Source organism: Simochromis diagramma, unplaced genomic scaffold, assembly GCF_900408965.1.
Source record: "Simochromis diagramma unplaced genomic scaffold, fSimDia1.1 OVJJ01000603.1, whole genome shotgun sequence".
Lineage (NCBI taxonomy): Eukaryota > Metazoa > Chordata > Actinopteri > Cichliformes > Cichlidae > Simochromis > Simochromis diagramma.
The window spans coordinates 1661276-1684180 of NW_024387414.1; the positions used below are offsets into that span (position 1 = coordinate 1661276).

Sequence of the window (22905 nt, forward strand, 5' to 3'; positions counted from 1 at the left end):
TTCCTGCCTCCTGCAAATGGCTCAGTCTGAGCTTTCATTTTAGAGAATAAACCATCAGCTCAGGCCTAATGTCTCCCTGCTGGTTCCAGAAATGTAGACAAAACGTGGTCTGTATCTGTGCCCGGGCTGCCTCCCAGTCAGGCTCGGTGGGAAATGCATTGTGGGTATCACCTGGCTTGACTTGACTGGTCAGTTGAGCCGTCCTGGCTTTGGCCTCCTCTTCGCCTGCAGCCTCTATTTATTCATCAGGGCTGGACTATTAAAATGCCATCTGGCTTCAGCAGCCTACACTCTACCCAGCATGTTTTTATAAAATCAGCTTCAAATCTGAAAGAACAACAACAAAGAAAAACCAACGGCACATAACAGGAAGAGTCCAGCATTAAATGTGCGTCTGGAAATGAGTTTTAATCAATCTCATCTTAAAACAACAGAAGAGCATCGATCGTCGAGTCTGTCAGGAGAGATTAGCTGGAAAATGCCTGACGAGCGCATCGGCATTCATTGCCGGCTGTGGATTTCGGGAATATTGCTAAACAAACAAACCAGCTGGCTTACCAATAAATACATAAATACGTAATGTTCACCTCTCAGCAGTTTGCTTTGAGAGAAACGTGACGCTGGAGCAAAGCTGAACAGAGATGTCTGCCAGGTAGTGCTCGCTCCTGACTGAGCGGAGCTGCCAGCAGAACAAATAACAACTTTACAACACTGTAAATGTGAAAACGCACTTCAAATGTTTCCAGGGCTTCTCGGCTTTTTCCCCAGGTTTTAACAGCTTAATGAAGTCGCTGCTGGCAGCAAACACACATGCCAGAGTTATTGGCCCTGGGTCGTGTATGTATATCAAATGTTTCAAATGAAGTAGCGCTGGCGTGCCTCGCAGAGTGGAAATGAATATGGCTGGTATTAAAACTCACAGCCAGTGACCGTGTAAATATTTCTATGGCTTTTAACGTGTGGAATGTATTTAGAGAAGGCCGGGGTGTGTCCGCGCTGCTGAGGTGGAATTTTATACAGACGTAACTGTGGAGTAAATGAGTTTGTTTGAGAAATGCAAAGACGAGAAACCACAAAGACACAAAAATAAGTTGAATCAAACTTCAAACATGTACGTGAATCTAAATGTAATTACTTTAATTTCATCTTTAATGACACAAAATAACCAATCACAGCTGCTTATTGTTGGTCAAAGCGAGTGAAGCTGTTGCCACTTCTGATCATTTTAAAACATTTGTTCTTATTTTTGGAACAAAGGAAGAAAAATGTAGCCGCAGGTCTGCTGTCTTTGTTTCTGCACAGCTGCACGAAGCGTCCACGCGGCCTTTCTTCATTCCCTTACTACAGCCGCGAGGCCTCAAGGTGTGTGTGTGTGTGTGTGTGTGTGTGTGTGTGTGTGTCAGAAGCTTCGCCCGTACCAAACTCCCTTCTGCCAACTTTAGAGTTAAATCAGTGGAAAAAATAAACAAGAACATAAATGTGGTCGGACGTCCAGTGAAAGTGTTTCATAAGAGGTTTGATGAGTAGCTGTACGGAGGTGCACCTAAAACTTTCTCTCTCGTTAAGCTCGGAGTCCACAGCCAATAGCTTATTTCCTCTAATGGGCACAAAGATGTGGTATTGTTGGAGGACTCAGGTCAGCAGCGTCATGTTGTCTGTGTCCTCGTCTGATCTTCGTCCAAAGATGTGTCCGTGTTGTTTCAGTGCTGACCACAGGAAGCCTGTCGATCAGTGTACGCTGCTGTTACGCTGCCCCGAGTTTATTCACAGCGGAGCACAGAAAACAAACTCTTTAAACTATTTTAAACACATCTCAGTTTCAATTCCATTCAAAAATCATCTTATTTTTATTTTACTTTTATTTTATTTACATCTTTAGAAGTTGGACGGGTCCGTGTCCTCCTCTTTAACCTTTAGCCTGTGATGGTCTGTGAGCTGAGCAGCTGCTGGACGTTGTCCCGTCCTGGTCTGATGGCGGTCTCTAGCTTCTCTGCTTCGTCCTGTTTCATGACGTCTGATGAACTCTGACCTCAGATCAGTTTCCACTTTGCTTCAGTGGATTTTAAAGGAGCTTCGGAGGAGGCGGGGCTGTTTCTGGAACACGGTCGCATCTGTCTTCTTCTCTGCATGATGCAGCTTTAACCTGCACGTGTGGGCGGCACGCTGAGCCCACGCACTGATGTCACCACAGACTCGCGTCTGTCTAATGCAGCGCACAGATTGCAGGCAGCTTTCTGCTGATTGGTGAACCTCTGCCCATCTCATCTTCTGAGAAGCTCTTTTCAAACGCTGTCATGTTCCTGACCTGCTGCCAAATAAGCTGATTACAGCGTCGCTCCGGCTGTTGCTGTTTAGTGAAATGTTCTTTTCCAGCCTTTTTGTCACTGTCCAACTTTTTTAGAGACACGTTGCTGCCTCATAATTCAAATGAGCTCATATGTTTCATGAAATAATAAAATGTTTCCATTTAAATACTTGATATGTTTCCCATGTTCTGAAATATGTCTTTATGATTTATTTATTGCTTTCTGTTTTCATTTCCTGTTTACACATTAGAGGAGGCGTCTCTTATTTCGATCTGCAAACGACATCTTTTCAGTGAGTTTTTCTGTGCAGGGATATTTGTTAAAGGAACAGTGCACCCATGGAGCTTCAGTTAAATATTAAAATAGTTCTCAAGAAGTGATGTGCCATCAAAACCAGCCTCCTGAAGTTGGACTAAACCCAGTGAAACACATTATGACAGTGACAGGTTTGTGGCGTGTGGCCGGGTGGGCGACCCGGCACGAACGCCAAAGCAAAGGCGAGATTTAAACGCACGAGTGCGATCCGAACACCAGCATTAAGCGCTCCACAGACGATCAGCTTTCATCCCGTGTGTAGTTTGGTTCATTCAGAAACTCCGATGTTGTTGAGACACAGCCGCACAGCTGAGTGAGCACAACTGCACACAATGAATGCAGCGGCAGCGAAAGGCCTTTATCCTTTGTTGGGAGGATAACAAATCCATTTAATATATGCTACGGCCTGTTAGCGAGCACAGCCAGAAAGCTGAGCAGCATTTAAATCCCCACAACAAGACGTTTTACCAGCACTCGAGGCGGCTTGGAAACAAAAGGCAGCAGCTGGGAATTTGCTGTCAAACGGCCCCAATTTCAAACACCAGATTCAGACTGACTGTCAGTTTGAATTTAGTTGGACTATCCTGTTATTTTGGAGGGTTTGTTTTACTTCTCTGCATCTGCATTTTCCACGTGACCTGACATTAGTCGTTTTCCATCAGTAAGAACACATCGAGGCTTCGATTGCTTAGCAGAGGTCCTTCAAAGACTTGCTCTAAACTTTCCCTGAGTGACTCAGGGTTTTGTGTTTGTTTAAAACATCGACTGTATATAAAAGATTTCGGCTGCAGCCGTGCTTTGGAGCCAGAAGTGGCCATATTTGGATCAGACGAGTGCTAATGTCAGACGCTGTTAGTTAATGTCTGCATCCTTAAATGTATGGGAGCTCCGCCTCCTCGGATGGTCTGTTGGTACAGCGACCTCACAGCTGCCATATTATTGGTCACATGATGTCATGAAAAGGCTCCAACAGCACAAACACGGTGCAGAGGTCCAGTTCAGGTGAAGCTAGCAGCTTCACCTGAACTTCACCATCCACCTGTCATTCAAATAGGCCACGCCCCTAATAATGCATGTTGTTAAGAAGGGGAAATTATCTCTGGAGACCAAACAGTTTGTGTTTCAGGCTGTAAACGTGTTTATTTCTGCTCTGTGAGGACTGACTCACTGCTGATGTCTCTGCTGGACGTTAGAGGAACTGCAGGCCTTGGTGTTTCAGCCCCGCTGGTTGCTGCTCTGTTAAAGTGCTTGCAGTGGACATCACTCTACCTGAGTTCTCTGTCAGCATCCAATATAAATGCTCTCTGATATCTACAAATGATTTGGAAGCACTGCAGCCTGATCACATTTTGTATTCTAATCTGTTTCCCAGCGATGCAGAAACTCTCGCTGCTTCCTCTTCCTCCCTTTCTTGTTTAATCTCTGGTTTCTTTAAGCTCGCATCACGCCAAGTCAGATTTCGTTTGGCCTTTTTAGCCTTACCTCCCTGGAGGACTGCAGCAGAACAAACATCTGCACTAAATGTCAGTGGTTCTGTGCAACACATTCTTCATCACTTACATTTAGTTTCTTGGGATTAAAATTCCAGCCAATTTGGCAGTTTCCTTTTTGCACTCCCCAGCCTCACGCAGAGGTCGGTCACCATTCTCTGAGCTCTAATAAGCTAATTGGTGTATCTGTCCATCACTTCTCAAAGACCGGGCAGGGAGATTTAATATTCCGTTTCTGGATCTTGACAAATTTAGATTAGAACTTTAGCTTGAAGGTTTTTCCCTTTGAAACGACTGAAAACAGGCTGCAGGAGTGCTGATCGCAGAGAACAGTCAGCGTGCTTCTTCAAGTCTGTGCTGATTTGAAATGTGAGAACACTGGTGTAATGTGTCACCTTTAAATGTAGTTTTATGTGTAGAAGGTAAAGACAGTCGAGAGGCTCGAGGATCAGATGGTACAGTTTGTAAGGTTGCAGCAATGCGAGAAAAACATAGACTGTACAAAAAGATGGACACCACCACCATGATGTCATTCATTAGCTTCAAAAGTCTTTAGTTGGGTATTTTGGCATTGCACTTACTTCCTCCATACATGAAATTACAGAGTTGATAAATGTGTTATTATAAAAATAAGAAAAACTAGTAATTTGGAAATCTGTGAAAAACATGTTTAAAACAAAAAACATTACTTATTCAGCAAGTAACGAACTAAAGTCACATTATATACTCGACTCTGAGTCGCACTGGACTGCAGCATTAATCAAGCATAATATTCAAAAACTAAAACTCTTTTTAATGTTCAGGAATGAAGTAAATAATTGTAATTTGACGTGTTTGTACAAAATAATAATTTGATTTTTTTTATAAAACAATAAAAAAATAAAAAAAATTGATGTAGAACAGCTCTAATTATGTTTTAGAATTATTTTGTTTTAATTAAAGAGGTTATTAATCACTACTTAATTTTGGTAATTTCACTGTATCGGGCTGTAAACATGTTTATTTCTGCTCTAAAGTTTTAACATAGGAGTCTGTGGGGACTGACTCATTGCCAGAGCCTCTAGTGGACATTAGAGGAACTGCAGCTTTTGGTGCCGGTTTTATTTTTCAGCCTCTGAACCATAAACCTGCGATATGAAGGAGGCAGTCGTTACAGTTTTTATTGAAGTGCTGCAGCTGCTAAACCCAGAGTCAGTACAAACATGTGAGCGTGCTCCACTTTTAAAATAATAATTTCTGCAAACGTATTGAATTCATTATTAACCTTCATCATGGACGGCATGTTTTATGGATAAAACAAAATAGCCCTGAAATATTTTTAACCAGAGAGGCAGCAAAGGTCGTTAAACTTTGAAAGTGTGGATTTAAACTCGGGGATATCTGCCAGTACTCTTCTGTAGCAGGAGTATGTTCATTCAGCATAATTTGGCTGTTTTAGGTTGAATTTAACTGGATACACATTATGTTTTACAGTGACTCTTTATCCTTCGGCACTGCGGATGTTTGCTGAACGTGGCTCTATTACCGTTACGAATCAATACCTATGGTTCTAAACTATATTAGCAAAAGCATGTGCGGATAAGGCACAACAGACGGATGATTAAAATCATAAAGCATCTGTTCTTCATGAAGTCTCATGTTTTTCTTTTTGGATTCAGATTTCACAGACAGTTATACAGTTTATGTGCAGGAGGGTCAAATTTAAAACCATGAACTTGTTATTATGATGAAGTAATTTGCAGCACCGAACGTCAACTGCATTTAGGAAAACTCAAAACACCTCGTTTATACAAGATTTACACACAAACACAGCATTAAATAAAACCACTGGTTTTGGTTTGACGAATGTTGGAAACATCTGGCATAAAGTGAATATGAAAATATTAAAAATCTATATTTCATTGGTCCGCGGCTAAAAAATGAAGCTCCCAAATCTGCAGTTCCTGTAACGTCCAGCAGGGGCAGCAGTGAGTCAGTCCCCATAGACTCCCACGTTAAAACTTTACAGCAGAAATAAACGTTTACAGCCTGAGACGAACTGTTTGGTGTCTGTGTGTCATTTCTCCTTCATAAATTCAAATTCAAATTCAAATTTTATTTTATTTGTCACGTACACAGTCATACACAGTACGATATGTAGTGAAATGCTTGGACAACTGCTCGTGACCTAAAGAAAACAAAAAAAAGGAAAGGCTATGAATAAGATAGGAAATAAATATGAAAAATTAAAAAGGGTAAATTTAACTAGGAAGGAATAAAATATAAATTAAGGTTAAAAATGAAATAACTGTACAACACAAATTAGAATGAAGGGTAAATTTAACTGGGAAGAATAAGATAAAATATATAAATTAAAGTTGAAAATAAAATAACTGTACAACAAAATACACAATATAGAACTATATAAGAATGTATGAAGAAATCTAAATCTAAATAAATATATACACAATAACAGCAGCTGTACAAGTATTAACCGGAAATGAAGAATATAGTGACCAGTGTTGTGCAAAAACAATGTCCAGAAAGTCCAGTGTGTGTGTAAGAACTATATGTGTGGGTCAGTACTGTGTGGTGGTGTGATTGAGAGACCGTATCGCCTGCGGGAAGAAGCTCCTCCTCAGTCTCTCTGTGTTGGTCTTCAGGGAGCGGAATCGCTTTCCTGACCTCAACAGAGAGAACAGTCTGTTGTTGGGATGGCTGAGGTCCTTCACGATCTTCCTGGCCTTGGTCCAGCACCGCCTGCTGTAGATTGAGTGCAGGTCAGGGAGCTCGGAGCGGATGGTGCGCTCAGCTGACCGCACAACCCTCTGTAGAGCTCGTCTGTCCTGCATGGTGCTGTTCCCGAACCAGGTTAAGATGTTTCCCGCCAGGATGCTCTCTATGGTGCACGAGTAAAAGTTCCTGAGCACCTTGGAGGGCAGTTGGAAGTCTCTCAAGCGTCTGAGGTGGTAGAGACGCTGTCGGGCCTTTTTCACCACGGTGTTGATGTGACAGGACCATGACAGGTCCTGCGTGATGTGAACTCCGAGGTATTTGAAGCTGTCCACTCTCTCCACTGGGCACTCGTTGATGACGGGGGTCTGGTAGTTCCTCTCCTGCTTAGTGCTGAAGTCCACTATCAGCTCCTTTGTCTTACTGACGTTTAGAAGGAGGTTGTTCCTCTGGCACCAGTTCTCCAGATTCCTAATCTCCTTCAGGTAGGCCGTCTCGTTGTTATCAGAGATCAGGCCCACCACGACGGTGTCGTCAGCAAACTTGATGATGGTGGTGGAGCTGGTAGTGGCCACACAGTCATATGTGTACAAAGAGTACAGCAGGGGGCTCAGAACACACCCCTGGGGGGCTCCAGTGCTGAGAGTGGTGGAGGCTGAGACATGTCCGCCCATCCTTACTGCCTGTGGTCTGCCAGTTAGGAAGTTGGAGATCCACTGACACATAGATGAGCTGAGTCCCAGATGCTCCAGCTTGGTGGTGAGTGTGGAGGGAATTATGGTGTTAAATGCAGAACTGTAGTCTATGAAGAGCATTTTAACATAATTCCCCCTTCTAGTGTCCAAGTGAGTGAGTGATGTGTGGAGGAGATGAGAGATGGCATCGTCTGTGGAACGATTTGGACGGTAAGCGAACTGTAGTGGGTCCAGTGTGTCTGGTAGTGAAGAAATGATGAAGTCTCTGACCAGGCGTTCAAAGCACTTCATCACTACTGAGGTGAGGGCTACAGGGCGATAGTCATTGAGAGAAGCAGGGTGGGGTTTCTTCGGGACAGGAACAATGATGGACTCTTTGAAGCATGTGGGGATCACCGACTGAGATAAAGAGATGTTGAATATCTCAGTGAACACAGGAGCTAGCTGGTATGCGCAGTCTCTTAGGATACGACCTGGGATGCCGTCTGGTCCTGCTGCTTTCCTGGTGTTCACTCTCTTGAAGGCTCTCCTTACTTCATGCTCGGAGATGACGAGCACGTTTCCGGTGCTGGCAGCATCTTCCTGTCTGCAGCCGTTAGCGCCGCTAACACTAGCATTGTTGGAGACCTTAGCTGCAGCCTCGAAGCGAGCATAGAAAGTGTTCAGCTCGTCTGCCAGAGTCACGGCCGCGTTCGTCATACCGGTTGTTGGTGCTTTATAGTCCGTTATTGTCCTTAGTCCCCGCCACAGGCTCCTAGAGTCACTCTGTTGGAGTTGTGACTCTAGTTTCCTCCCGTAGCGCTGCTTCGCCTCTTTCACCGCCCTCCGCACGTTATATGACGCGGCTTTGTACAGGTCCATGTCCCCCGTCATGAGTCCCGTGTTGTAGGCAGTGGTGCGGGATCTCAGAGCGTCGCGGATGGTTTTATCCACCCACGGCTTCTGGTTGGGAAACGTTGTGATAGTCTTTGTCTCCACGGTATCATCCGCTAGTTTCCCGATGAATCCCACAACCGCTTCCGTAAACACGTTGACGTCATCGTCGGAGCTGTTCCTGAACATGCCCCAGTCTGCGTCATCGAGTGCGTCCTGTAACGCGGCCACCGATTGGTCCGTCCAGCGCGCGACCTTCCTCTGAACCGGAACTTCCTGTTTCAGCCTTTGTTTGTATTTTGGCATGAGGAAAATGGCGGCGTGATCAGATTTGCCAAACGGGGGGCGGGATTGTGCCTTGTAGCCGTCCTTGACCGTAGTGTAGCAGTGGTCCAGTGTCCTTTCACCTCTGGTGGGGCAGGTGATGTGTTGATAAAAGTTCGGCGCTGCGCGTTTGAGGTTGGCGCTATTAAAGTCCCCCGTCACAATAAGCGCAGCGTCCCGGTGTTGTGTCTGGTGCTGTGTGAGTGCCTCATGCAGCTCGCATAAGGCGGTGACCGTGTCCGCTTGTGGTGGAATATAAACGGCACTTACAATGACCGATGTAAATTCCCGAGGTAGATAAAAAGGACGACACATGATGGACAGTAGTTCCAGATTTGGTGTGCAGGAGCGTGTGAGAGGAACAACGTTCGCACTGTTGCACCAGTTGTTGTTCACCATTAAACACACGCCGCCTCCCCTTGACTTCCCCGAGTCCCGTGTCCTGTCCATGCGGTGAACCGAGAAGAACTCGGCCGGCTGGATGGCGTGGTCCGGCACCGCTGGGTTCAGCCATGTCTCGGTGAAGCAGAGGAGATTGCAGTCCCGAATGTCTCTCTGGAACTTTATCCTGGCCCTGAGGTCATCAAGCTTGTTCTCCAGTGACTGGACGTTGGCGAGCAGGATGCTAGGCAGAGGTGTGCGGTGTGCACGAGCTCTCAGCCTGTTCCTGACGCCGGCTCGCTTCCCTCTAGGCCGCCGCCGCTTCCCTTTGTTCTCCCTCGAGATCTCACTCGGCCAGCTCGGGTCCGGAGTTAAAAACTTCGAATTGTGAGTACATTGTATACCAATAGAAACAAGAGTGTCACTGTCATACCTAATGTACCCAATGGTGATGGTTTTGCTGATTTAGAAACGCTGAAAACTAACTTAAAAAACAAAGACAAAGAAAAAGTGGTCGGAGCAGTCGTGACGGCAGCCGACCTCACCGGCGCCATCTTTTATTATTAGATTAAAGATAACGCGTGTGCGGGGTGTTATGAAGTCTAAGGCTTATTAGGGGCGGGGCCTCTTTGACTGACAGGTGCAGGTGCTGTTGGAGGCTTTTGGAGCATTTTTCATGTGATATAGTATCGCTCCATCCAAGAATTCGTCAGCTATCATGTGACCTGTCTTAGAATAAACACCAGGTGTGTTTGTGGTTCCAGGACACCTTTTCTGGGTTTCACATCATAAGCGACTGCACGAGTACGTCTGACTTCAGGTCCCGTGAATACGTGCTCTGTGTCTCTGACACTGGCTCGGCGCTCATGTTATCCCAGGCCAGTGAGGAACCTGTAAAGCCTTCTCACACAACAATCAAAGTTTCCTGGCTGGAAGGACTCTACCTGTCAGACTCATTTGTTTTCCATCCAGTTTGTAAGTTTCCATCTCCCGTGCTTTCTCTCCTGCCCTCGGCTCTAATGTCCCAGAAGAAGAGAGCCGATAAGGTTAACCAATCACGCACATTTAGGCCTACCTTAGTGAGAGCGAGTTTATTTACAGACGCGCGAGTATCACCTTTGTTCCTCCTCATCCATTATTCATGACCCCGCTGTTTATCAGTCATTGCATTTGGAATATGAATTTGCAGCAGTATTCCCTAAAGCCTCGGTTTACAGAGTCGACGGCCTCGTGTGAAATGAGCTGTTTATCTATGTTTCATTTCATAATTTATTTTGAAGGTTGCTTAAAAAACATAAAAACAACCTGGCTTTATGTTTAATCTCTATTTTAGAGTTCAAGGGGAAAAAACTGCAAATGGCTGCAGCTGAATTTATTTCATAGCTTCCATAAATTTAAAGGCAGATGCAGTTTTCCAAGTATAATTATGTTTGGGGTAAAGCCCAGCGGCTCACAGCCACAGCGTGTTAATTGAGCTCGGCTCTCGTTTGTCGCTGGAGGAGAAACTGACGTTTATAAAATATAGAAAATGGAATTAAGTCTGCGTTTGTCTGTGGAGGTGTCGCCTCGTGCCCACGCCTCCTCGCTTACCCGCCGTGGGACAAACTCGTCTACCATGAAAACTCACAAAGTGTTTCACAGCAGCGAATGCTTTCAGTATTTTGTTGTTCCTGCACGCTGCGACCTGCACAGGAGAGGCGCGTGACTGACTAGTTAGCGAGGTGACATTTAACAGCACACACGTGGACGTTATTTAGAGCCGCAGAGGAGATCGCTGCTTCTGTGCAGCTGTAAAGCAGCAGGCAGGACAGCGCTGCGGTGTGGTGGTCTCCTCACGTCAGCCTTCACCACAAACAGGGAGCTGAAGGCGAGTTTCTCCTTAGTCCAGCTAACGCGTGTAATAACTGAGAGCTGCCAATTAATGCTGCTAAACAAGCTCCATTAATGGACTTTCATTTTCACCTTGGGGCGGCTTAACAAGGTAACACCTACACTGATTAACATCCAGGACACAATCTGGCAAGATGTTGAAGAGGTTTAAATGCCCCCTTGTGACCACCACCACCACCACCCAGCCACCACCTACATAGATAATATCTGCTGCCCCAAATCTTTAACTGTGAAGTAATGATATCTGGATTGTGCTGGCAGCTGCACCAGCAGCTGTTTTGCAGGACGAGGAGCACCTTTGGCTGCTGCTGATGTTAACTTCTTACCAAGCAAATTCATGAGCAGGATAACGAGATGCAGCGTGAGCGTCGACTCAGCAAGATTGGAACACGAGTGAACCTTCAAATCCACAGATTTCCACCTTTTTTAAGGAAGCTCTGTGCTGAAGATTTGGCTCTAATGAAGGTGTTGTGGCTTTATTAGACGCTGACAGGCGAGAGACGAGTCAGTGGACTCGAGTCAGGGACATTTACTCCACTCTGTTGGAAGAATAATGAACATTACACGCTGCTGCCTCTCCAGCCTGATGGGATTCAGACAGCTCCTTCAGATGTTGTCCACTCTCTCCACCATCACACCCTGCTCTGAAGTCAGCACCTGTGGTCTTTCAACGAATCTGGCGCTGCCTTTAAGGATGTTTGAGTATAAAATGTCCTTCTGCTGTTTTACGGTTTAACAGATTCACAAATCCACACTTTAATATCTTACCTCCCCGCTTTTTTTCTTTTTGAGTAGATGTAGAAAAGAGTAAAAAATAATTATTACATGCATAATCATGGTGGCTGAAGAAATACTCTATTATTCTCTATTTGTACTCCCTTCTTACCAGTGATGTCTGGTCCAGTATGTGAATGAATATGTGATCCTGTCTGAGAAAGCTGGATCGGGTCTCGGTGACAATAGGCCAATCAAGGCCAATCTGTGCAATTCAGTTCTATATTGTTCAGTGGTTTCTGCTCCACCTTTCAGCACCTCTGCACCGGTTAAAGAGGATGGAGGAAGCTAACAGGAAAGGGTCAGCAGTGTGGAGGCTTTTCAGACCTCCAACACTTTTTCTTTGGTTTTTTAAGTCTCTCATTTCATGTCACTTTTAACACATGGATGGATGGATGTTGTGACTCTTCAGAGGCAAACACACTTTGAATATGGTTATGATTAGCAAAAACTTTATGGTTTGATTTAAAGAAAAACCTACATGTCAAACATCTTTCAAACTTCTCCCACAAGGTGGTGGTTGGTATGGTTGTATTCTTTTAACCTGGGACATGAGTGAACGCACAAGACTAGGAACAGAGCACGATCTGATATCCTCGTGTCGTGTTGTTCCCACATCATCATTATAAATGTTGTTCCAGGTTCAACATTGTTAAACATGGTTTGCAAGTGACCAATCACATTGTTGTGACGTCATACTTTTGCGACTTCGGAAAAAAGCGCCGTAAAAAAAAAATCTGCTTAACTTGCGAGAAGCCGCTTCTGTCCGCCGATCCAGCAATTTGAATTCTTTGCGTTTCAGGATGCTGTTCTTTAATAAACGGTAAGCATTATGCATATTTTTCTTGCAACACTGGAATTTCATAAATGAATGATTCGCTTGGCTTGCAAAAGTATGACGTCACAACAATGTGATTGGTCACTTGCAATGTTGAACCTGGAACAACATTTATTAAGATGATGTGGGAACAACACCAACACGAGGATATCAGATCAACCAAGGAACAGGACCCGGCCTGGTGGTTGTGAACTGAGGCAGTCTGCACTGATGACCACAACTCGTCTACAAAGCATCTCCTCCAGTAGTGGACGTAACAGAACTGATTGTATTCTGCCTATATGCCTGCGTAAAAGCAATGTCCCTGAGGGCTCGTGTCATTTTGCAGTTAAATCACCGTCCTGCAGCAACTTTGTGGAGGAGTTTGTGTTTCTGGAACAGATTAACTGAGATCTGTTACAGAAAAAGAAACATTGCTGTATTATGACAAGATTGCATACAATAGCCAACTTGATCCCATTCAGTCGGCGACTAATAGCAGGCTGACTCTATCTTTTTTTTTTTTTTTGTCGCTGTCTTGATGCAAAGACATTTTAAAGATCACAACTCACCACTGGGCACAGGTCACAGACCTGGTCCCCTTCTTCAAAGCAACCATTTCAAAGACAACACGGTTGCAGTAACTTTGGTGTTGCTGCGTTTTCCAACCAGTTTTCCTTGGTGTGGCTGCAGAATTGTGTTGGTGATCCTTCAACTTGATTTTCAGGATCTGGAAGAATTCACAGGGAGGCACATCTGGCGAATGGTCCAAGACTGAGCGACGATGCTCTGTGCCAGCACACGGTGGTCCAGCAGTTGGTGTCGTTCCTCTGAATGGTCGTTCCACTTCCCCAAACATTTCCAACATGAATGCATGAAGCTCCTCACCTGATGCTCTGCCTCCAGGATTCTCTAAAGTTTTGATCAGATATTGTCAGTGTTGAGCGAGTCCTGTCGGACTGTAGCAGACTCGTTCCTGAAAAAAGATGCTGAAGGGGATCCAGTCTGATGCTCATCAAGTGTCAGTATGTGAGAAGTTTTCAAGCGAGGCTGGACTACTTTTACGGTAAAAAACATAAAACCCAAAACATGAGAAGGCAGACAAAGACAAAACGTTTCCTCTGCAGGTGTTTGGATGTGTCCGCCTCTCTGCTCAGTGACGGTTGTTGTGTTGTCAGTTTAACCGAAGCCTTTCTGATCTTTTTTCCACCTGCAGCTCTGAAGACGGTGCTGGAGGTCCCGATGGGAAGTCGCTTTCTCAGACTCAACGCCAAAGGCCCCGATATGATCGGTGAGTCTACTTTGTTCCAAAGGCTGAACAAAGCAAAGCTGATGCTCAGTTTGACAGTGTGTCCTATGAAACTCGTGTTTTTCACACCAGGTTTTTACGCACATTCACGCTTTGATCTCTTAAGAACTTAACATAATAATGTTACAGACGATTTCAAGTGAATTCAGTTTCTCTGTAAGGAACACATTTATGGTGAGAGGATTATTTGTCTCGTGCTGGTCTGTGGACTGAATATGAAGAATGATCAGTCAATCAAATCTGTGTTTATTGCTACATGCAGCGTGACTTTATGATCGCCGTGTAATCGTCTCACAATAGGGTGTTTATTAAAATGTGCTCTGAATACCAAGTTGCTGGTTTACATGTGATGATTTATGAGAACATGATTGGGTTCAGTTTGCATTTTTAAACACTGTTTTAATATAATGACCTCTCTCACCGCGGCCGAAGCTCAGCGAGAATAGCTCACCGTATATTCTGAAGATTCTCGACTTGGCTCCTGGTTAAAAGAATCCTCAGACCAGCTCTTCATCAGGTTTTTTACCAACACCAGAGACTCGTTAACACATATTTCTGTCAGCTTGGCTCAAATAAAAAGATGTCGTCGTGCTCAAAACTGTTTGCTTTTGCACTTGTTCTGCACGTTCGTGTCTCTTTGCGAGAAACAACAGTAGCTGCCTCTGATTAAATTTTCCATGATGTTGGTTTCCGTCACTTTTATATCTCGTGGAAATCTTTCCCCGTGCTCATCGCCGACATTTTCAGATTTGTTGGAAAGAAGTTGCTATGAGAACGTAAAGCGGGCATCTTCAGTGATGTTGTGGGACTATTTCCTGCTTTCAGCATGTTATTCACAAGCTCGGCAAAATTCTCTGTGGCTTTCAGATCTGGAGTTAGCAGGTGAAATCTATCAAAGTGCAGGCGAAGGAGTCCCAGTAGCACAATGCTTGTTGACCAGTGTAATGGGACGCTGCTACAACTTGTAGGCCTGAGTATGGAAAGTCCTGTGTAGCACCTAAGGACCACCAACACAGGACCATACGGAGACCTTTAAATAGAGTGAACCATCTAATGTGGTTTGTAGTGATGCATTTCCTCAAAAAGAAGCTGAACCAGGGACAAATATGCTTGAGTTTACAAACCTGACTTACAAGACAAACGAGACATCGAGCACAAAGACTTAACATCCAGTTCTTACGTTGGTGGTCGTCATCGTATGGCCAAGAGTTTGAACCCAATCAGAGCCCTGATGAACTCCAAGTACAACCAAACGTGCGTGAACTGGTTTTATGGTAGATCTGCGCTGTTTCGCTTTTATGGTAAATGGTATTTGTTGTTGTTTCCTTTGTGACGACCAACGTGCATCAGGCATATTGAAGACTCGCTGTTGGTCCAAATGTAAATGTCTGTAAATGCAGTGATTCAGTGTAAATATGAAATGAACCAGAACTACATTTAATCTCTGGGTATTTATGTGAAGCAACAAGGGTAAACTGGGGATCTGCCCTTCCCAGTCACCACCACTGTTCCCAACACACATGCACAAAGCTGCTAATATAACACATCTGCAACAATAATAATGACAACTAGTACAACATGAGAGTCCCAGTAACCAACACGAAACACAACACTGAAACTGTAGCACAGCACTTTTTACAAATGTTGTGTTGAGACAAATGAGCCACTCCATCTAAAATCAGCTCATTTTACAACATTTCCTCCACCGTCTCAGATTTGCTCGTTTTTAGTTTTAAACTTTCATGCTTTTGAAGTTTGCGTAACAAAAATGATTGCTGTGAAATTTTAGAAAAATGGTTCAGTGACCGAATTTGAGAAAACAAAAATATCTGAAAAAAAATTAAAGATAAAAGCTGGACACTTTTACTCGTCTTTCATATCATCTAAACAAATCTGTCATTTTGACAGCTTTTAGCCAGCATCCATCCATTCTTCTCATCCTTGTCACAGTGTTGTGTTTGTGGGGGTGGTGTAGCCGATCCCAGCTGTCTTAGGCCTAAAGTTTTATGTAAATCAGAGTCGGTCCAGCAGGAGCAGCAGCTGATTTGAGATTCCTCACATGCCACGTTGTGTTGTGTTGATGTGTTGGTTTCCACAGTGTCACCTGATAAATAGTGGTGATAGTTTGGACAGTAAATCATGCTTTCAGCTCCAAGTCCAGACCTGGGCTCACCTTGGTATAAAACAAACCAGAGATGTGAAGAAAAAACTTCCCTGCACAGTGGAAACCCTGCGATTCCCATCCTCAGAGCTGCTGACTGCTTCGTTGCATCATTTGGGTTTTCTGCTCTATTTTATTGTCGATTGAAAAAAGTGAAAGGTCTGAGGGCGAATGCAGATACGTCAGCACAAACCTGATCCTAAAACAGCTCCAAGATGTTCTGGCTGAGTCAGAGGCTCCTGATTCGAGGAGTAACCCAGAATTTCTTTGGCAGGTTGCTCATCTGTTACCAAGAGCTCATTTTAGAGGAGAGACAGACCACAATAGCAGAAAACAGGTCCAACACACTCATTTCCAGTTCAGAGAGTTACTCCTCTGTAACTAAGCATAATATCAAACACCAGGTAACTTTAAAAAGATGAACAACTTCTTTTCATAATGGGCCAAAGACTCCACGATTTCCTCTCCCGAATTTTTCATTTTTTCATGTAACATAATTAAGATCTTTTTTAAAAAACATGGAATATCTTGGAAAAGTCAGACTTAACCTCCACCAGATCACCAGCAATCTATCCGGGGTCCAGGTCAGAGGCAGGGTTTGGGTAAATGTTAAGTTTTAGCCGGTTGGAACAGGAAAGCCCAAAGACGTCCGACCCTGCTGAATGTTAAGAGGTTAAATATAATCACAACATGAAAAATAGCGATGCTTTGTCTTAGACTGACAGATTAATTGGATTTGCACCAACCTTTTGTGAGAACAAAGTCTTACAGAAAAGCACAAACGATCTGCTCTTTGTTGAATTCAGACTTCACGGAGTTCAAACTGTTTCATTCTGACAGCACAGGCCAGATTGATCCACGGCCCCAAAGCCAGAGGCGAAGGTCGTGGTTTTCCAGCAAAGGAAGAAGCTATGAAACTCATCAGCGTCCTGGCAGCAGATGGAGAGTTGCTTTCTAAGCTTACTGGAAGCTATTGGGAGTACATAAAAACTAGAGTGTACTTCCAAACACAAACACACTCTCTGAAAACACTCAGGAAAAGATTACTGGCCCATATATCTGCCAGTAGATTTTAGTATTTTGTTCCAAGAGGCAAGCGCTGAGGCAACAAGCGCCAGCAGGCGAATAGAGGTGGACTGTGTAATTTAGCCTGAGCAGCCAGAAAGTGAGGCACCTTCCCACCGCTCACTGTACAATTTCAGGTAGAGTGAAGTTGCTCTAGGCTTTTATACCTGCACATTGGCTTTTAAGGCGCTGAATCATCCTGAGTGATGATGCACAATCAGCTACAGGAGTGCACCGACAGAGGCATCCAGTCCTTTTACAGAGAAGCTGTGCAGCAGTGTGCCAGGTTCAGGTACAGCTGTGCTCATTAACTCATTGACCTTAATGAATTAATGAATATGTATCTGGTTGGGCCCACATGTTGGCTTTAGGATTACACGTTTTCTTTTGTTGCACAGTTTCTGTCCCAGATAACAAAAGGGGCGTGACCAACAGCCGACATATTCATCCAAAAGCCACATGAGGATTTGGGTGGTCTGTGCTTGGTTGCCAGAGTGACAAACCCATAGCAATTCCACAAGCCAGCCAACAATGAACCAAATACAGCAGGAATTTCTTAGTATGGGCAAGCTATGGTGGCACTCCCATCGGTTTAAACGGGTTAATGAGCCGTGGATAGCAACCGAAAGTCACACAAACGGCAAACTAATTCTATTCCAAGGCTGGACTCATTTGTAGAGTTCAGGGCCCTATTTCAGGAAGCCGGTTTAGAGCAAACTCTGAGTAAGTATACCCTGAGTTAACGAAAACTCTGGGTTTTCGGTTTCACAAAGCGAGTTTAGATTAATTCTGAGTGAGTTACTATGACGACACACTCCGTGAAGCTAACCTGCCCCCCAGCAGGTTTACTTCAACTAACCCTGACTTTCTCCGCCTCTTTGTCGGAAACCTGACTGTAGGAAGTGTCAGACATGGCGTGCTCCTTCCTTGAAGAGCCAGTAGATGTTGAAGCCCAAATTCTCCGCAGAGCTCTCCGCCGGGAGAGAGTGATTAGAGCGCGTTTGGACATTTTATCATTTCCTGATGATTTCCTGTGTGAACGTTACCGTTTTTCAGCACAATCTATAATTTATTTGAATAACATCCTCAGGCCTAATATTGCTCATGTGACACATCGCGGACATTCTCTCAGTTCTGTACATATTATTTGTATTGCACTTCGTTTTTTTGCAAACGGGAGCTTTCTGTATAATATTGGTGACGCTGAGCACGTTTCCAAGGCTACCGTCTGTCGGGCAGTCAGGAATGTTACAGTTGCACTGAAACGTCTCCTGTACTCGTCTGTGGTGTTCCCCGGTCATAGACCCACAAGATTTATCAAAGAGGGATGCCACAAAATTGCAGGTATCAGGATGACCAAAACTTAATTTATGATGTGGTGATACTTGGACTACTACTTAAATTTTACATTTATTCTCACGGTTCCCAGGCGTGATTGGCTGTACAGATGGCACTCACATTCCAATCATTGCTCCTTCAGTAAATGAAGGAGACTATGTGAACAGGAAGTCTTTCCACAGCATTAATGTACAGGTACATAGTTCCCTGTAGCATTTCAAACTAACAAATTATTTCATTATAGTAATGGATGCTAATTTGTGTTCTCTGCACTGTGAAGATCATATGTGATGCTGCCAACATTATCACAAATGTGGAAGCCAACTGCTCAGCCTCTGTGAGTGGTGGTGGTGGAGGACCCCCACCTGTTTTTCGGGCCTCCGCTTTTTTTCTGTTGGCTATAACGGGTCACATTTGAGCATACAGAGTAAGCAAATATGTACTTGTAATGTGCTCAGATAATTTCAATAAGTGCTTACAGAGGGGAAATTAATGTAGCCACTAACTGCAATTGATTTACAAACAGACCAAGCACTATGGCTCATAATACAATTACACCTCACCTGTTTGGACTATATTTTTTATATTTCATTTTTACTTGCTGCCAGGAACGTTTGGGGCCTGTTGGGTTGCACCTGCGCTCACATCACATCACAAAATAAAATGTACAAATTAAAAAAATAATAAATAAATAACGTGTTAAATGGGTGGAAATCCCTAGATCAATGTTTAAATTAACACTCACGCATTGACTCTGTCGGCTTTGTTTTGCCATGCATGCTCCCTTTCTTTTGCAGCTGAGGCTGTGTTACTTTTTTCCGCAAAATTTGCATGTTATCGGCATATGCTGCCATCAGAATTTCGGCCTCAAGCACTGTGAAATACATTGACCGCGCCTTCTTTCCCTCCGTCTCCATGGTGACTCGCTTAATCTGTGCTCCACTAATCAGGGCTTTATGTATCCTCGTGCGCGCACTTAACTTGGGGTTAAAGCAACTCCGCGTTGATTGAACTACTTGTTATCAGCCTTTCTGAAACCGAATATTCCGAGTTGGACAGTTCGGGGTTACTCAACCCTGAGCATCGTTTTTCACTCTGAGTTTTCTAAACCGGCTTCCTGAAATAGGGCCCAGCAGTCAGAAGGAGCAGAGCTGCTCTTCTTGCCCATCATATGAAGACACTGCTGGAGTCTGAATACGGCTCTCTTTGGAGGTTCTTTGGATGCATCCGCCAGGGATAGACCCGAAGACACACCAGTGGAATTGCTTCTTCTTTCCTGGCTTTCGAGAGTGCAAGGATCCCCAAGGAGGAGCTGGAAGACGCGGCTGTGAGGAGGCTACAGGAAACTCTGAGTAATTAGAGGTGGTTTGCACCTTTTGGAGACAGCCTTGGATCTCTTGTGAGAACTCTGTGCTTTAATGTAACAGGCCTGCGTACTTCATATTACTACTGATTTTTACTCGTTGGAATGGAGTACAGCAACTTTTTAGTCTCTAAGTCACAGATGTCAGACCTGCACCTGCAGACAGAACCAGAGCAGCACCGTTTACAGTAAAACAACAAACTCTGAGAGGAAAACTTTATTTTATCACACTTGACAGAACACAGGACTTAATATTGGATCTTAATATGTCCATGTGTACGGACATGTGCAGGTATATATGTATGTATATGTATACATATGTATATTTAGTGTGTACATGTCTATAAATAGGAATAGTAGTGGTACAATAGTTATAAGATAAGATAAGATAAGATAAGATAACCTTTATTAGTCCCACACGTGGGAAATTTGTTTTGTCACAGCAGGAAGTGGACAGTGCAAAAGTTATGAGGCAAAAATTAGAATACAATAAGAATAAATACAGTACACAACTGTACAGAATAGAATAAAATACTATATACAGTAGAATAAAATAAAATAAATATACAATAAGATAAAAATAGAATACAAATACAAATACTATATACAACTGAGTAAAAATACAACAATGACAGAAAGGATGTATGTCATATGTATATATGTATATGTATATATGTCAAGCTATATAGTTTATGTCTTCCATATTTCCAACCATATCCATAATCACATACTGTGTATGCTACCATTGTATGTAGTGTATTATCTTACTTTCTTTCACTGATTGTACTTATTTGTATTTTTGTATTTTCTTCTGATATCTGTACCTGAGCTGAGGTGACGCAAAAAATTTCCCCGTTGTGGGATCAATAAAGTCTTATCTTATCTTAATATACCTTCTACTGATGCAAAGTCTATGTTTTCTACTGTATCTTTTTGCTTTTGAAAAAGGGGATACCGAAAATGTGGGACTTTAACATCACTCACCATTTTAGAGTACTCTGAACTTAATACTTTTCTTCTATCCTGTCTTCCTTCTCTCACCCCAACCAATCGCAGCAGATGGCCCCGCCCCTCCCTGAGCCTGGTTCTGCTGGAGGTTTCTTCCTGTTAAAAGGGAGTTTTTCCTTCCCACTGTCACCAAAGTGCTTGTTCATAGGGGCTCATATGATTGTTGGGTTTTCTCTGTATGTATTATTGTACTACTGTGAAATATAAAGCGCCTTGAGGCGACTGTTGTTTTGATTAAGCGCTATATAAATAAAATTGAATTGAGTACCTTTGTGAAATCAGCAGTGCAGTACAGTAAGAAGACCCCACAGCTGTTACAGATTTGGTTGTTGTGTCTTTGTTACCTGGTTTGCCATAATGTCTCTGATTGTAACGCTTCCCAAAAACTCGTCTTCTCTGCGTTGTAAGCTGACGAGGTGAGTCACACAGATCTCTAGTTTTTATCTCCAGTATTAGGTAAGAACTTGTTTCCTCTCGGTGGAAGTAAACAACACATTTCACACCCAGTCTTGTCGGGTTGCGCGTCACATTTCAGACATTTGCATTTTTAAAGCATGAATTTAATCCTGCGTGTGCTTTAATAACGCTCCCTCCTGCTCTGTCTCTCTGCCAGTTATTGAAGCCGTGTCTCTTCAGGGGAGGAAGGAGGAGACCGGTCTGCAGTCGACGGGCTCCTACGTGATAGGAAACACCTCCTTGGACTTTCAGAGGGGGAACGACCGGCAGACACTCAGGACGCACGGCCCACTCGGCGCTGATTACATCATCAAGGTGAAGCTATCCTCATAGCGAAACAGCCTGAGGACTTTGAGCTTCTGTTGACATATTTTATCACAGATACAAGAGCGCAAACATAAATAAAACAGGCTGCTGCGAATATTTGGCTTTTGAGGCATTGTTTTAATGAGACTGAGAGCTTGTTGCCTGCGGCACTATTAGAATTTCTGTCAATGAGGCCTAAGTGGAAATGCATTTTCCACTTTGTACTACCAGCATCACAGCCCTCCTTTTTTTCCACTCGTAGAAAAGACGAGCTCTTAGTGGGCCGTCGACAGTCGGCTGTCTGCACCAGATAAAAGCATTTTGGAGTTATCCAAAATTATTATTCGCTTCTTCTCTAAACATCCGTGGAAAGTGTGGGTCTGAAGAAGTTAAAGCTCCAGCAACGCTTGGAGACTACAGAACAACTCGATCGATGCATTTCACTGACGCGAATCAATGTGCGCTCCTGCTCATCCATCTGCCCGTCGCATAAAAACTGTATGGTCCAAAGTTTGGACTAATGAAAAAGTAAAAACATAAAAACTTTGCAAAAGACAGCTACTGACAATTTCTGAACTGTACATAGTTGAATTTCACAATAATGTAAAAGAAATCATATTGAAAACCTTTTAATATGAAATATTTAGTCACACAAATTAAGAAAATGCTGTTTTCATATGAAAAGTTGTACCACAAGTATTAGTAGGTCGTCTTATTCAATAGAAGTATTAATCTCACTCGCTGAACATGTTTAAACTTTGCACCATAAAGTTTTTAGACATCGGAGACGTGACGTGATTTGTAGCCCAAATCTCCAAGTCAGAGTTTCCAAATGCAGATTAATTAAAAAAGCTAAACCATCATCAATCAATATGATGGTTTCTAGAAAATCCATCCAACCAAAGGCTGCTCTAACCTGCCTGAGTGACACAGACAGCAGAGAAACTCCACGCTTATCCTTTAACACGGAGCCGCTGTCATTACTGTTCAGGAAATAAACGACAGTTTAATGGAGCAGACGCAGTTTCTGCATCGCATCCCGTCAGAGAAACAAAAGTGGCCTCTCTGCCGTGTGGATGATTTGTCCGGTTCGTTTTGGGATCAGAGCGCTGACTACCGTCCGTCTGCTGCTGATCCTCGCCCGCCTGGACCCGATTACTCAGGTGCGTAGAAGTATTTCGGTCAGACTCACGTTCTGGAAACGAACGTCTGCCCGCCGATGTGGGCACAAGCTGCAGATTATGGTTATTTCATGCAGGCTGGAGGGCAGAATTTTGCAGATTAAAGTGTTGCATTGTTTTATTAATTCGGCTCAGTCAGAA

The 22905-nt window shown here is 43.7% G+C and overlaps 1 protein-coding gene across 4 annotated transcripts in view; it reads left to right on the top strand.

Moving 5' to 3' along the window:
• Positions 1 to 22905, top strand: part of adamtsl3 (ADAMTS-like 3) — a 199747-nt gene that overhangs the window by 124251 nt on the left and 52591 nt on the right. For all 4 annotated transcript variants that reach the window (XM_040011491.1, XM_040011493.1, XM_040011492.1 and 1 more), the window contains exons 8-9: positions 13794 to 13868; positions 21435 to 21592. In XM_040011491.1, coding sequence (XP_039867425.1) covers positions 13794 to 13868; positions 21435 to 21592 — 233 coding nt within the window. The remainder of the gene's footprint in view (positions 1 to 13793; positions 13869 to 21434; positions 21593 to 22905) is intronic.